The 17,262-nt window shown below is 35.9% G+C and overlaps 1 protein-coding gene across 21 annotated transcripts in view; it reads right to left on the bottom strand.

Annotated features, from left to right (window-relative positions):
- MBD1 (methyl-CpG binding domain protein 1) overlaps positions 1-17,262 on the bottom strand; it is a 53,538-nt gene that overhangs the window by 14,528 nt on the left and 21,748 nt on the right. For 20 of the 21 annotated variants that reach the window (XR_011482680.1, XM_070452551.1, XM_070452555.1 and 17 more), the window contains 4 exons: positions 16,551-16,780; positions 15,877-16,050; positions 3,231-3,534; positions 853-1,071 (listed from right to left, as the gene is read on the bottom strand). Coding sequence is in view for 20 of the 21 variants with exons in the window: in XM_070452551.1 (XP_070308652.1) it covers positions 853-1,071; positions 3,231-3,534; positions 15,877-16,050; positions 16,551-16,780 (927 nt within the window). In the remaining variant the exon portion in view is untranslated. Of the gene's footprint in view, positions 1-852; positions 1,072-3,230; positions 3,535-15,876; positions 16,051-16,550; positions 16,781-17,262 lie in introns of those variants that run through there. The other variant, XM_070452558.1, reaches the window with a different exon arrangement.

Raw genomic sequence — 17,262 nt, 5'->3', positions numbered from 1 at the left:
TTTAGGATACTGAAATTTCTCTGGATGATACTCTCATGGTGGATACACGTCATCACACATTTGCCCAAACCTATAGACATACAACACCAAAGAGTGGACCCTACTATAAACTATGAACTTTAGGTGATAATGATGTGTAGGCTCATCGATTGTAACAAATGTACCACTCCGGTTGAGAATGTTGTGAATGGGGAAGGCTATGCATGTGTTGGGGCAGGAGCATATGGGAAATTTTTGTACCTTTTCCTCACTTTTGCTGTGAACCTAAAGCTTCCCTGAAAAGTAAAGTCAACTGAAACAAAACAAAACAAATCATAATACCTTTAGGAAAAATACAACACCCTAAAGAGTTCAATATAAATTTCAAAGGAAGAGCTAAATAAATATTGGAATGATTTTCTCTACTCTCTTTACTGTGAAAACTACACATCCTTCAAAGCCCCTTGAAAGGAAGCCCACATCAGCTTGAAAGCCCCTTCTTCAGTGAAGTCTTCCCCAGTTCCTGGACATACTTAGTCACTCCACTTCCTGCGACACCATCCTGCTATCACAGCACTAATACCATGCTATAGAGTAGGAGTTCTCAAAATTGACTGAGCATCAGTATCACCTTGGAGAGCTATATTAAAACACAGGCTTCTCATCCCTGCCATAGACCTGAATTTGGAGATTCTGATTCTGGAGCTGATGAATTTCTAACATCCTTCTAGATGACACTGATGCTGTGGTTCATGAACCACACTTATAGAAGCAGTGTTACAGTTTATTCTACACATGGCTGGCTCCCATAAGACTGACAGCTCAAAAAGGAACCTCATCCAGCACATAATAGGCATTGAGTAAGCGTCTTACTTTTTTTTGCTTCTTTTTATCAGTCTCATCCTGTAAATTTTGAAGGGCATTTTGCATGAGCTTCATGTTCAAGTCCTGCTCTTCTCTGTATTCCTGCTGCATACGCTCCATCTTCTCTTGGAGGGCTTTTTGCAAAGCAGCCCTTGTTTCCTGTTTTGTCTTCTGTTTCTTTAGCTTATCTTGTTCATTCTCAAGTTTCACCTGTGCATTTTCATTTTCCTAAGGCAGAACAATAATGAAGATAATGCATCAGTACAGTTGGACAAAACAAAAATGTTAATGCATTTCATTTAAGAGGTGAGAATAAAGGGTTTCTTGGAAAACACACACTCCTGGGTGTAATGGGACTATGAGATGTAAAACTTGACTTTTCATTGCTGAATCAACAATAAGGCTTTGTGAAATTGCTGTGTGTGATTATAAAGTAAGTAGTGTGGAGTTCAAAATGTAGAAAAATATAAAGATAAATCACTTTTATTCTTAGTACCCATTCACCTACTACCATTCTCAACATTTTGGTGTATTGACTTTCCAGACTTTAGCCTTCCATGTGTATCTGCATATCTAGATTTGGATACATTATTAACCAGCAATTAGAGTCTAAGAATGGATATGTGCACATCAGTCAAATATACAAAAGTAAATTAAGCATTTTGTTCTTTAAAAGTACTTCCCATTCCTCTCATTTTCTTATCTAGCTGACCCTCCTGGCTGGCTTACCTGTGTGACCAATCAAGCAGTTTTAACTGGGGCACCAACGCTGCTGGGTGTTGGGAGTTTGGTAGAAAATCTGGGTATGGTGTAAAGTGAGGCATTAATCCTCCCACCAAAGGCATTTGAACTCTCCTGGAGGGATAAGTCCTTCCCCAGCTGGGACGGGAGATGACACAGTTATATAGTGAGGAGAGATACAAGTCCCAGCTGACTTGATCTGAGACTCACAACAGCCATGAATATCATGATTTTTGGCTGGTGAGAAGAGAGTTATATGCTAGACTTTCCCATTAATGCCATGAGCAGTAAATCCACACTGAATTGTGAGAGTCAAATGAAATAATATAATTGAAAATACTCTGCAGTATTTAAGGCAAAACAGCGTACATCAAACATAAAAGCCAGTGGTATAGCAGGCCACACTTTTTAAAAAGTAAGATTGACTACAGGAAGCAGCAATCATCCAAATCAAACTATGAAACAGGCAGAGATGGAAATGGGAGAGAACTGTTCAAGATTAAAAAACCTACAAGTGGTTTACTATGTCTTGGTTTCCCCAGGTTAGTTAACTGCACCCCTTTCAATCTCAAATATGCCCAGATTTGAATGATAAACAGTCACTCTTTCAAAACTACTTATGACAGGACAGCAATGTTTGGATCCCAATTTAAATGTCAAATAACTTAGACAATAATGGAAATTTGATACTGGTTTTAGGTGATAACAATGAATTATTATTAATTTTAGGTTTGAAATGTATAAGAAAAGTCCTTAATCATATTGTTGTTGAGATGCATACTCAACAACAAGAATGTATTTAAAGGGGAAATGACATGTGTGGGACAAACTGTAAGTCAAAAATGGAAGGGGGTAGAAAACAGGAAATCAATATTCAAAGTATAACAGCGGTTCAAACTGGGAGATTGGTACACATGGGCTCATGGGACTCTCCACTTCTGTGCATTTGAAAATGTTCATATTATTACTATTTAATACAACAGTATTGTGATAACACGTTATTATTATAACAATAGAAGGGTGGAATTTATATAACATATAATTACAAAATAATAGTGTTAAAGAACCTATCAGTGGCTGCTAGGGGTTAGGGTTGAGGGTAGTGATAAAAGAAAATTTATATTTTGAGGATAAACAAGAAAATTTAAACATAAAATTCTCTCCACCAGTTTGGGCCTCCTCCCTCCCTCTTTACAGTGCAATATGCATCTTCATTAGACATTAACCAGACCTCCTCAAAGATGGGAATGCCTTCTTCACAGTAAAGATCAATTTTTATTTTCTTCTTCTGACACTAGCAATGGAACTTCTTAGATTAGTATTCTTTCCAAATTCTGTAAGGGGCCATGGTGACTTACTGCTTGCTTTATATGTGCTTATCTGGACCATTTATATTTGGTGAACTGTATGTAAAATACCAGTGTGTCTTTTTGATGTATGACCCTTTGACTTGAAAAGGCGTATGAACGTGCTTTCAAGCACTAACAGGCAGAGCAATTCTCAGACCTTCTGAGAGTTTGTCTCCCATATTATAATCCTTGGTTTGACTTGAATAACATTCTCCTTTTCTTCTTAAGCAGACCTGCAAACCGGGTATTGTACCCACTGAGTTCACCATCCTACCACAAGCACTTGAAAAAACCCACCACAAGGCGTGCCTCTTCCTCCTTCAGCCGCTGCGCCGCCTGCCTTTGCGCCTGGATGCTGGCGACCTGGGCATTTAGCCCCAGGCGCGTGTTCTCCAAGAGCTCCTTCTGCCGCCTCTCCTCCTTAGCCTCTCGCCTCTCTTTGGCCAGGCGGTCTTCCTCCCAGAGTTTTGAGAACATATGCTCTTCCACCACCCTCTGCCTTTTCAGCTCCTCGTTAAACGCTATCTGAGCTTTCCGCTCCTCGCACACGGTCTTCTGATGGATACAAAACAGCTCAGAGCGAAGCTCCTGGCAGCGTTCCCTGAAAGGGCAATTTAAAAAAGAAATCGAGCCTTTCATAAGACATTGCTCTCTTTAGGCACAAATCTGCACCGTCAGACACTGAAGTGAGAAAGGTAAAGAACTGGATGTAGGCAATCTGAGCAGCTGATACACATGGGGGAGCAGCAAGGAGGAAGACACCAGGATGCCACAGACAAAATCCAGGCCCTGGAGTCAAGCGGAGCAGCCTCTGAATCCTGGTTCTGACATTTCCTGTGTGACCTTGGGTCACAAACTCAATCTATCTGAGCTTATTTTTATATCTGTAAAAGAACTGTCTTTAAAGGTTCTGCTAAGGATCAGGGATAAATGGATGTAAATACCTGGTAGATAACAGAAACTCAGTAAATGGTAATTACTGTGATTACTAGAGAGAAAACAGAGGAGGAACAAGTCCCTGCAACATTAGTTAGATTAAGGCTTTGGTAGAAAGAGACCCTGTATGTACAGCCAAGAAGAGATCCAAGGATAGAGTCTGTATGATCACAGTGACGCTTCCCTATTGCCTCTGGATTCCAGGCAGGGCAGGACACACGTTCACTAAAAGGCTTACTGTTAGAGTTGAGAAAACAGTCCTATTCTTGCCTTGTGGCAACCAGGTTTATGTCACCGTTCAAGAGGAAATGTTATTTCAGTAAGTGTGTAGACCTTATTCTTTCTTCAGATGTTCTTCATTGAACCCATTTTTAATAAAAGAGCTGTGAAATTCAGCACTGACTGTACTCTAGAATTATTCAGCTATATTTTCTAAACTCCACTCTTCCTTTCCTCCAGATCAGACTTGTTAAACCAGAATATCAGGGGATAAGACCCATCTGCATTTTCTTAAGAGTACCTCATATGGTTCTGACATTTAGTCAAGTTTGAGAGAACATTTGATGGGAAGGCTTTAAAAAAAAAAATCAATTCTTCCTGTCTTCTAAATCAAATTCTACACGAAGAAGCTAAAGTCTGGAGAACGAGCTCAACATAGAATTTTAAAGAAATTTGAATTGCTAAGACTGAAAGAAAGGATGAGGTCTAAACTCTTATTACCCAAGGATGGCCAGTATCACACAAAATGACATTTATCAGATGTGGTTGAGTATTGTTTACCATTTGATGGGGATTAGTCTCACTTCTCTAAACGAATCTCTGTGAGAGCTGGGACTCAGGATATATTTCAGGAACATATGACCCCATACTACTTACCCAATGACCAATAAATAATTTTTGGTTTAATCATACTGATTATCAACATACCAGCCATCCACATTCTGTGGAAGGTGCAACAGGTAACAGAAGGTGAAATTACTAGGTTACAAAAAAAAAACCACACTTTAACACTGAAGAAAACAAATTCATCTGTCTAGAATTCATCACTGAAATTCTCAGATTTGGCCATGATAACTTACTAAAGTCCTTCTCAATCCCATGATTCATATTCTAACAAAGCTATTCAATTAATGGAAATCTAAAACATAAGAATAAGGAGTATGGCTTATATTTTAAATTTTTATTTAAAATAAACTCTCTTCCTAAGCATAAAACTTATACATGTTCATTGCAGAAAAACTGAAAATAAACAAAATTATGAAGATACTAGAAATAATGCTAGTCCTACTATTAAGAGATAAACACTATTAGTATGTTAATATATATTTCTTTCCTATGTATGTATCTTTTTACTAGAATTGGGGTCTTTCTGCATTTCTATATCTCCTGTATTTTAATTTTTCTGCCTACCATTTTATTGGGAATGTTTTCTCATGAAATATTCTTTAAAATATTTTCTAACTTCAAAACTTTATTATAGTTTAATAAGCTGCATAGTAGAGACTAGAGTCTATAAATATATCACAGTTTACTTAAATATTCCCCTATTTGATGAACATAAAGGTTACTTCTGACTTTTATTACAATGTTGCAATGAACATGGTTTCTGTCACTCTGTTTATTGCTAATGATTTTTTTAAGGTAATTCCTTCCTTAATATAAAACCAGAGTACAAAAACATTCTTAAGGCAGTTAGTTGATACATTCTGACAAAGCCAGAATTAACACTGTATGAAAGAGCTCATATCATATTCATTTTTTTAGATCAGTAGATCTTCAAACTTTTTTGATTATGCATGTCTTTCAGTAAAAAAATTCTAAGCACCCACAATATTACTTATAAATTATATGAGGTTATTAATATGTAACTATATCATATAAATTAGCTAGCCACACAAATTAAAATGAGCTGAGCTAAAAAGCATTAAATAGAATACCTACCTATTTTAACGATAATAATTACTGATAAGAGGAAAACTTTTTGTCAGTGCTTTACATGGTACTTTCACATATAAAATCTTATTTCATCCTCATAAGGACCTTATAACTTAGATGGGGCAGCAAGTATTATCCCTATTTCAGAGTTAAAGAAATCAAAATTCAGGGAGCCAAAATATCTTTTCAAGTCACAAAGCCAGGAATAATAATATTATTAAAATAGTTATTAAGTTCATATTATTTGCCAGGCACTGTTCCAAGTAGTTTACATGTCTGAACTCTTAAAATCTTCATAACAACTAATACAGCAACAAATACTATTGTAAGCTCATTATTACTATTATTTTATCCTCAGGTTGCAGATGAGGAAATGAAGGCACAGAGCAATACTGGGTAGCAAAGGTATCCACTGACAAAATGAAAGGACAAGCTACCAAATGAGAGAAAACATTTGCAAATGACATGAATAGTAAGGGGTTAATACCCAACATATAAAAACAACCCATACAACTCAATTAAAAAAAACACCCAATTAAAAATGGACAGAGGAACTGAAGACACTTTTCCAAAAAGGACATGCAAATAACCAACAGGCACATGAAAAGATGATCAGCGTATCATCAGGGAAATGCAAATCAAAACCACAGTGAGAGAACTCCCTGGCAGTCCAGTGGTTAGGACGTCATGTTTTCACTGCCGAAGGCCTGGGTTCAATCTCTGGTCAGGGAATTAAGATCCCATAAATGACACAGTGTGACCAAGAAAAAAAGGAACAAAACCACAGTGAGATTCCAGCTGCACTTGCTTCTCCTAATGGCTATCATGAAAAAGAACACAAATAACAAAGTTGGCAAGGATGTCATGCAGCCATGGTGGAGGACAGTATGAACGCTTCTCAAAAAACTAAAAATAAAACTTCCATATGACCCAGCAATTACACACCTGGGTACATATCAGAAAAAAGCAAACAAACAAAAAAACCAAAAGCTAAAAACACTAATTCAAAAAGACACATCCACCACAATGATAGCAGCATTATTTATAATTGTCAAGATATGAAAGCAACGTAAGTGTCCATAAACAGATGAATGGATAAAGATGTGATACATATAGACAACAGACCCCCAGCCATAAAAAAGAATAAAATTTTGCCATCTGCAGCAAAATGAATGGACTTGGAGGGCATTATGCTAAGTGAAATTAAGTCAGACAGAGAAAGAGAAATACTGTACGTTATCACTTATATGTGGAATCTAGAAAATACAACAAGCTAGTGAATATAACAAAAAAGAAGCAGACTCATGGATATAGAAATCAAACTAGTAGTTACCACTGGAGAGAGGCAAGTGGGAAGGGGCAATACAGGGGGAGGGGATAAAAAAATTTTTTTCACAATGTACTCAAAAGCGTGATCCGTAAAAGAAAAATCGATAAATTGAATTTCATCAAAATTAAAAACCTTTTCTCTGTGAAAGACCCCACTAAGAGGATTTAAAAAAAAAAACAAGCTACAGACCAGGAAAAAATATTTCAAAACTATATATCCTACAAAGGACTCATATCTGGAATATACAAAGAATTCTCAATACTCAACAGCTAATCCAATTAGAAAATGGGCAAAAGATATGAAGATACATTTCACCAAATTGAATATATACATGGCAAACAAGCATATAAAAAGTTGCTCAACATCACAACCCATTAAGGAAATGCCAATTAAAGCCACAATGAAATTATTAGGACACCTCTGTCCTAATAATGACAGTATCAAAAGCTGGCAAAGATATGAAAAAACTTGATCTTTTATTCATTACTGGTAGAAATATAAAATCATACAGCCATGTTGGAAAATAATTCATTAGTTTCTTACAAAATTAAACATACATATAATACCCAGCATATGGCAATTATCTGAGAGAAAGGAAAATTTATGTTCACACAAATATGTGAACACAAATGTTCATATTAGATTCATTCATAATAGATAAAAACTAGAAACAATCAACATGTACATCAATAAGTGAATGGTTTACAGAAATTTAAATACATTCACACAACGGGATACTACTCAGCAATAAAAAATGACAAACTATTAATACATGCAGCAATTTAGATGAACTTCAAAGACAATTCATTGAAAAAGGCCAATTTTGACAGATCACATATTGTACAAGTTCATATATATAATATCAGGAAATTATGAAAATGAGGGTGAGAGTGGTAGTTGTGACTATAAAGGGAAGCACAAGGAAGACCCTTGTGGTGATGGAATAGTTCTTGATTGTGTGGGGTATTAGATGGATCCACATACATGATAAAATGGCACAGAATTATACATATACATTATGCCAATGTCAATTTCCTTGTATGATATTGTGTTATAACCACTGAAGGAAAACTGGGGTAAGAATATATGATATTTCTGTAATATCTTTACAATTTGTGTGAATACATAATTATTTACAAGTAAAAATTTAAAAAGTCACGGTTATCTTGTTGTTATTATTCATTTCCTTTCATTATTGTTACTGAAAGTAATTTTGCTGTTTAGAAGACCTGGAACAATAAAAAATGACCCATTCTAATTACCAAATATTCTAGGTATGCCACTAAATATACTAAAAGAAATTAATGAACTTATCTGCCAGAAGACATGTACAAGAATGTCCACAGCAGCTTTATTCATAAGGGTCCAAAACTAGAAATACATGAAATGCCTATAACCTGGAGAATGAATAAACTGTGGCATATTTATACAATGGGATGCTAAAAGGAAGAAGAAGGGGAAGCAGAGGAAGAGGAATAATTTCATCTTGCTTATATATACATTAAAGCTTCAATTATATTTGAAGTAATGGGGCATAATTTAGTATCCTTGATCAAAATTTAATCCTGGCCTTTCACTCTTATAATGAATTTAAACTATATTTATATTGCAGTTCTGTTAGAAGTACTGCATTAAAAAACACTGAAAACGGTTTGCTTTCAAGTAAATTATGGTAGTCTCCCTTATCCACCATTTCACTTTCCACAGTTTCTATTACCCACGGTCAGCTGTATTCTGAAAACATTAAATGGAAAACTCCAGAAGTAAAAAGTTTAAAAGTTTTCAATTACACATTGTTCTTAAGTGTGATGAAATTTTGTACCACCCAGCTCCATTCTGCTTGGGATCTCCAACAACTGACATCATCTGTTCCTGACGTTCAGTCATCAACATCGTCACAGATCAATGATCCAGGATCACCCAAAGCAGGTGACCTGCAGTCAGGTCAATAGCCTAATGCTACATCACAATATGAGGCTTCCCAGGTGGCGCCAGTGGTAAAGAACCTGCTTAAGAGGCTTAAGAGACCTGAGTTTGAGCCCTGGGTCAGGAAGATCCCCTGGAGAAGGGTATGGCAACTCATTCCAGGATTCTTGCCTGGAGAATCCTATGGATAGAGGAGCCTGGCAGGCTACGGGCCACAGGGCCACAGAGTCAGACAACTGAAGTGACTTACACACACACACACACGCACATCACAATACATCATTCATCTTACTTGCCATGTAGACATTTTATTAATCTCATATCATCACAAGAAGAAGGGTGAGTATAGTACAATAAGATATTTTGAGACACACAGAGAGAGAGGGAGACCACATTCACAAATTTTATTAGAGTATATTGTTATACACTCCATTTTATTATCCACAATTGTTACTAATCTCTGAAATGTAACTAATTTATAAATTAAACTTTGTCATAGGGGTGTATAGGAGAAAAACACAGTGTATACAGAATTCAGTTTCAGACATTTACTGGGGATCTTGGAATGTATGCCCCATGGATATCATGGGCTACTGTTGCAGGATATAACTATTTCTTCTAAAATTCTAATTAATTCATCTAACTAGCAAGGTATACAACATGAAGTTGTATACTCAGTTATATGAGATTTCTTTATGAAATCTTTATAACTGTTACCAAATTAATAAGCATTTTAAGAGTCCAAACCACTTATGAAACTTCATTTTTCTTACTGTGTAATAAAGAAAAAAAAAAAAAACATTTACTAGAAAGTGGGAAATATACTAACGGTCCGTTGAAATTCACTTCCTAGTTTCCCCTTTGCCCCTTACAGCATTTTCTCCTCCAGTAGCCAGCAGGGAGTATCTAGATCCTAACAAAGACAGGCAGTGAGGCTGTGCTTTATGTGGGTTACAGACAAGTATAGATCAGGTGCATCCACAGAAAGGGTATGAGAAAGTCTTAGAATCCCTAGCTGGGCTGATTGGTGAAGGTATTTCTTTCCTGAAGTCAGTCAGTAAAGGCTGGAAGGGGTAAATACTTCTTCACATGCAAACATAGCCATACAAGTCTTCAAAGAAAACAAAAATGAAGGAAAATATACACCAACAAAGGAATACAATGCTTTTCTAGTAACCAATTCTAAAGAAATAGAGATATACAAACTACCTGCTAAAGAATTCAAAACAATTGTTTTTAGGAAGATCAGCGAGTTAGAATACTGATAGATGACTCAACAGAATCAGGAAAACAACATAGGAACAAAATGAGAAGTTCAATAAAGATAGAAATCGTCAAAAAGAACCAAACTGAAATTCTGGAGCTGAAAAATACAATGCATGAAAAAAAAAAATCCAAAAGATAGCATCAATCTCAGACACGAACAAACAAGAGGAAGAAAAAATCTGAGAATTCAAAGACAGAAGGGCCAAATGGATAAAAAACAAGATCCAATAATCTGCTGCTTATAACAGACCTGCTTCAGGTTTAAGACTACATGGCTTTAAAGTCAAGGGATGGAGAAAGATATTCTATGAAAGTAGAAACTAAAAGAGAGCGGAAGCAGCTCTCTTAGACAAAATAGACCTTAACTCAAAAGATGTAGCAAGAGACAGGGTCAGTTCATCAAGAGGACGTGACAATTATAAAGTCATCCCTTCCTACCTGTAGCAGATTCATTTGAGGATCTGCCACAGATAACAAAATCCACAGATGCTCAAGTTCTATAGTCAACCTTCCATATCCATGGTTCCACATCTGCAGATTTAACTAATCCCAGATCATATAGTACTACATTTACTGGGAGGAAAACACATTTAAGTGGATCTTCAGAGTCTGTGTTGTTCGAGGAGTCAGCAGTATATGCAGTCAATATCAGAGCACTTAAATATGTTAAACAAAGACTAACAGATATAAAGGGAAAAATAAACAGCAGTGCAGTAATAGTAGGAGACTTCAATATTCCATTTTAGCAGTGCATAGATCATCAGGACAGAAAATCAATAAGGAAACAACAGATTGAAGTATACTTTAGATCAAATGAATCTAACACACGTACACAGAATATTCCATCTACTAGAATACATAATCTTCTCAAGTACACATGGAGCATTCTCCAGGATAGATCACATGCCACGTCACAAAAAAGTCTTAAATTTAAAAAGATTGAAATAATGTATCTTTTTTTTTTTTACCACAATGGCATAAAACTAGCAATCAATAACAGAAAGAAAGCTGGAAAAATTAACAGATGTGTGGAAATTAAAAAAAACACACTTCTGAACAACCAATGGATCAAAAAAGAAATCAAAGGGGAAACAAAAAAAAATCTTAAGTGAAAATGGAAATACAACATATCCAAAATTATGAGATGCAGCAAAAGCTCCTTTAAGAAGGAAGTTTATTACAATAAACACCTATATTAAGAGAAAAGAAAGATCTCAAAAATCTGACTTTAAACTTCAAGGCATTATAAAGAATAAATTAAGCCCAAAGTAATCAGAAGAAAGGAAATAACAAAGATCAGAATGGAAGTAAATGAAACAGAGACTACAAAAATGATAAATATATCAGTGAAACTAATAGCTGTTTTTTCAAAGAGGTAAAATTGACAATCTTTAGCTGAACTACCTAAGAAAAGAAGATTCAAATAAATAAAATTAGAAATAAAAGAGGAAACTTTACAACTGATACTGTAAAAATACAAGGGATCACGAGAGACTATTATGAACAATTATATGCAAACAAATTAGATAATCTTAAAAAAAAAGGATTGATTCCTAGATACATATAACCTACCAAGACTGAATCATGACAAAACAGAAAATCTGAAAAGACCAATAATGAGTAAGGAGACTGAATCAGTAATCAAAACTCCCAAAAAAGAAGCCCAGGACCAGATGGTTTCACTGGTGAGCTCTACCAAACATTTAAAGAAGAATTAATACCAACCTTTCTCAAATCCTCCCCCAAAAAAGGAAAGAGAACACTTCCAATATCCCTGATGAACACAAATGTGAAAATCCTCAATACAATACTAGCATATTAGAAGAATCACATACCATAATCAAGCACAATTTATCCTTGGGATGCAAGAATAGTTGAGTATATGCAAATCAGTAAATGTGCCACATCACATTAACAGAATGAAGGATAAACATTATATGATCATCTTAATAGCTACGAAAGAAATTTGACAAATACATGATAAAAAAAACTCTTTCTCAACAAATTAAGTGTAGAAGGAATGTAGCTCAACACAATAAAGGCTATATATAACTAGCACACAGCTAACACCATGTTCAAAAGTAAAAACTTGAAGGCTTTTTCTTAAAATCAGGCATAAGACAAGGGTGCCCACTCTTGCCACTTTTATTCAACACAGTACTGGAAATCCTAGCCAGAACAGTTAGGCAAGAAGAAGAAATAAATGTATCTAAAATGAAGAAGTGGAAGTAAAACTGTCTGTTTGCAGATGACATGATCTTACTTTATATATACAGAAAACCCTAAAGATTCCATCAAAAAGTGTTAGAACTAATCAGTGAATTCAGTAAAGCTATAGGAATTGAAATTAATGAACAGAAATCAGTTGCATTTTTATACACTAAAAATGAACTACCTGAAAGAGAAATTAAGAGAACAATCCTATTTGCAATAGCTTCAAAAACAATAAAAATAGGAATGAATTTAAGCAAGGAGGTTAAAGATCTGTACACTGAAAATTATAAGCTACTGATGAAAGAAACTGAAGATTCAAATAAATGGAAAGATATCCTTTGTCCTTAGGTTGGAATATTGTTATTAATAAAATGTCCTTACTACCCAAAGTGACCTACATTCAATGCAATCCCTATCAAAATTCCAATGGCATTTTCACAGAAACAGAAAAAAATCCTAAAATTTCAATTGAATTACAAAAGATCTCAAATAGCCAAAGCAATCGTGATAAAGAGGAACAAAGCTGGAAGCATCACACATTTGATTTCAAACTATGTTACAAAGCTATGATAATCAAAACAGTAATGATAGTGGCATAAAAACAGATGAATAGAGCAATACTCAGTTGGTAAAGAGTCTGCCTGCAAAGAAGGAGACCCCGGTTTGATTCCTGGGTCAGGAAGATCTGCTGGAGAAGGGATATGCTACCCACTCCAGCATTCTTGGACTTCCCTTGTGGCTCTGCTGGTAAAGAATCCACCTGCAGTGTGGGAGACCTGGGTTCAATCCCTGGGTTGGGAAGATTCCCTGGAGAAGGGAAAGGCTACCCAATCCAGTATTCTGGCCCTAGAGAAGTCCATGGACTGTATAGTCCATGGGGTCGCAAAGGGTCGGACATGACTAAGCGACTTTCACTTTCAGAGCAGTGGAACAGAACAGGGGGCCCAGAAAGAATTCCATGTATCATATATATGGTCAACCAGTCCTTTATAAAGAGGCCAAGAACACACAATGGGGAAAGGACAGTCTCTTCAATAAACAACCTTGGTAAAACTCGATGACCATAGGCAAAAGAATAAAACTGGATCACCATTCACAAAAATTAACTCAAAATGGATTAAAAACTTAAACATTAAAACCTGAAACTGTAAAATATTTAGAAGAAAACATAAAGGAAAAGTTCCTTGACATTGGTCTTGACAATGATTTTTTGGATAAGACACTAAAAGCAAAGGCAACAAAATAAAAAACAAACAAGTGGGACTATACCAATTATTAATAAAAAGTTTCTTCACAGAAATGGAAACAACAAAGTAAAAAGGCAACCTACAGAATGGGAGAGAATATTTTCAAATCATGTATCTACTAAAAGGTTAATATCTAAATATGTAAGAAACTCACATAACTCAATAGCAAAAAACAAATAATCTGACTACAAAAATGAACAAAAGCCCTGAATAGGCATTTTTCCAAGAGACATACAAACGGCCAACAAGTATGTGAAAAGGTACTCAGCATCACAAATCACCATAAAAATGCCAATCAAAGCCACAATGAGATTATCACCTCATACCTGTTAGGATGGCTATTACAAAAAAAAGATAAAAGAGATGACAGATGTTCGCAAGGATGTAGAAAAAAGGACACCTTTGTACACTGTGGTGGAAATACAAATTGGTAGAGCCATTATGAAAAACAGTATGGAGATCCCTCAAAAATTGAAACTAGAACTACCATATGGAAACAAACTGTTTACTGAGGTATGAATGGATAAAGAAATTGTGGAATGGAATATTGTGCACCCAGTCATGTACGACTCTTTGTGGCCCCATGGACTGTAGCCCACCAGGCTCCTCTGCCCATGGAATTTTCCAGGCAAGAATACTGGAGTGGGTTGACATTTCTTACTCCAGGAATGGAACATTACTCAGCATACAAAAGAAAATTCTGCTCTTTGAGACAACATGGATGAACCTGCAGGATATAATACTAAGTGAAATAGGCTGGACAGAGAAAAACAAATACTGTATGATCTCACTAACCGTGGAATCTAAGGGGGAAAAAGGTTTGACATATAGAAACAGAGAGTAGAATGTCAGTTCTCAGGGGCTAGGGGATCGGAGAAAACGGAAGATTTGCTCAAAGGATATAAATTTTCAGTTATAAGATGAATGAATAAGTTTCGGGGATCTAGTATAGAGTATGCTTATTTAACTTATATGCAGAGTACATCATGAGAAATGCTGGGCTGGATGAATCACAGGCTGAAATCAGGATTGCTGGGATAAATATCAATAACCTCAGATACGCAAATGACACCACCCTTATGGCAAAAAGTGAAGAAGAGCCTCTTGATGAAAGTGAAAGAAGAGGGTGAAAAAGTTGGCATAAAGCTCAACATTCAGAAAACTAAGACCATGGCATCTGGCATTTGCAATCACTTCATGGCAAATAGATGGGGAAACAGTGGAAACAGTGGCTATTTTGGGGGGCTCCAAAACCACTGCAGATGGTGAGTGCAGCCATGAAATTCAAAGACGCTTACTCCTTGGAAGGAAAGTTATGACCAACCTAGATAGCATATTAAAAAGCAGAGACATTACTTTGCCAACAAAGGTCCATCTAGTCAAGGCTATGGTTTTTCCAGTGGTCATGTATGGATGTGAGAGTTGGACTATAAAGAAAGCTGAGCGCCGAAGAATTGATGCTTTTGAACTATGGCGTTGGAGAAGACTCTTGAGAGTCCTTGGACTGCAAGGAGATCCAATCAGTCCATCCTAAAGGAGATCAGTCCTGAGTGTTTATTGGAAGGACTGATGTTGAAGCTGAAACTCCAACACTTTCGCCACCTGATGCGAAGAACTGACTCATTTGAAAAGACCCTGATGCTGGGAAAGATTGAGGGCAGGAGGAGAAGGGGATAACAGAGGATGAGATGGTTGGATGGCATCACCAACTCAATGAACATGAGTTTGGGTAGGCTCCAGGAGTTGGTGATACACAGGGAGGCCTGGTGTGCTGCAGTTCATGGGGTTGCAAAGAGTAGGACACGACTGAGCAACTGAACTGAACTGAACTGAATGTAGAGTATGGGGACTATAGGTAGTAATACTATATTGTATACTTGAAATATGCTGAGAATAAATCTTACGCATTATCACCAGAAAGCAAACAGACAAAACTTTTTAGTGCAATGATATATGTATAATTACCAAGATTTAAATGTACAACTGCTGTGCCCTGTTAGGGCTACACTTTACTGTAAATCAGTCTTCCTAAATAATTTTTAATATACCAACTTCAGATTCTATGTGTATGTTTTTCTGACATCATTACCTGAATTGCTGGTCTAGCTTTTCAGCCACAAAATCCTGTCTCTCTTTTTCTTTCTTCTCTCTTAATAGTCTTATTTTATCTCTCATTCTATCTTTTTTCTCCTCAATTGTTTCTTCTTTCAATTGCATTTCAGTAAAATACTCATTTTCTTCTGATGCTAAAAGTTCACGTAACCTAGGTTCACAAAACAAAATGACAACAACAAGCAAAATAATTAAAACTGTCATGCTATATGCACCATTTCACTAATTGATTTTTATTTTGTTAAATTCAATTTCAGAAGTATATGTTCAGTCATAAATTTTGTAAGAAGGAAAGGTCATTACAGCACTCCATAAAATGAGTTGTCACCTAAAGCAAGAGACTAATCTACACCACATTTTATTTGATCATGTACAGATGAGATATGCGATCTGTATTTCAACAAAAAAAGCAAAATGAGCAAGATTTTTATTATAACGACAAAATATGATACAATATGTTCTTTTGATTTCTATCAATAGGTTATCACAAGTGAAAATTTATTTTAAAAATAAGCTATTGGTTTGGTAGGAATAAGAATAGCTCAGCCATGATCCTTACTATAAAAATTCACTTGATTTTTGATTGGTCACTCTCAGACTCTAGTTTCAGGAATGTCTCAGAGTCTGGATTAGCCAGTTTTTAAGCCTTACTTATTTCGTCTTTCTTCAGTGTTGATGATAAACCCTTGCATGGCATCCGTGACTCTTGCTTTCACAAGACTGTCCACAAACTTTCGGTCATTGTGCTGGTCCCACTCAGTTTTCAAGCGATCCCGCTCGAATGACTTAATGGAGGCCAAAATAGCATGATGTTTCTGATGACTTTGTTGGATTCTTTCCAGATGATGCTCAGCTCCTTGGCCTTTGGGAGGCTTGGCTCTCTGGAACAACAACAAAAAGCAAGTATCACTTATGATAGACCCAAAATCAACTGCATATTTTCAATTAATCCACCAATACTCGTATTAAACAAAACTTGGTATATAAAACTAATATATCCTGCTATAACTGTAAACAACTTAAGTGTCTAAGATGTAATTTGTTTGATTCTTTGAAACCTGTACCTAAGATGTCATCAAATCAGTCTCAAATACTTCTCAAATGTCATTTAAATAAAAGTTCATGGAATTATAGAAGTTAAAATTTTGAATGGGACTCCAGAGATTAGCTAATCAAATCAGAGACTTAAGTTATTTGCACAAAGTGCTCTAAGTAGTTAGGGCAGAAATGAGTAGAACAAGAATTAAAGGTCTTCTAATTCCTGACCTTAATCTTGTCACCCACTATCCCACCTTGCTTTTCATGGCTCTGACAACATAGTTACCACCATCAAAATTCTTTCAATTAAAATAAACTACTAAGT

Source organism: Odocoileus virginianus, chromosome 22, assembly GCF_023699985.2.
Source record: "Odocoileus virginianus isolate 20LAN1187 ecotype Illinois chromosome 22, Ovbor_1.2, whole genome shotgun sequence".
Lineage (NCBI taxonomy): Eukaryota > Metazoa > Chordata > Mammalia > Artiodactyla > Cervidae > Odocoileus > Odocoileus virginianus.
The sequence above is the reverse complement of the archived record's forward strand: the minus strand, read 5'-3'. Positions and strand labels throughout refer to the sequence as shown.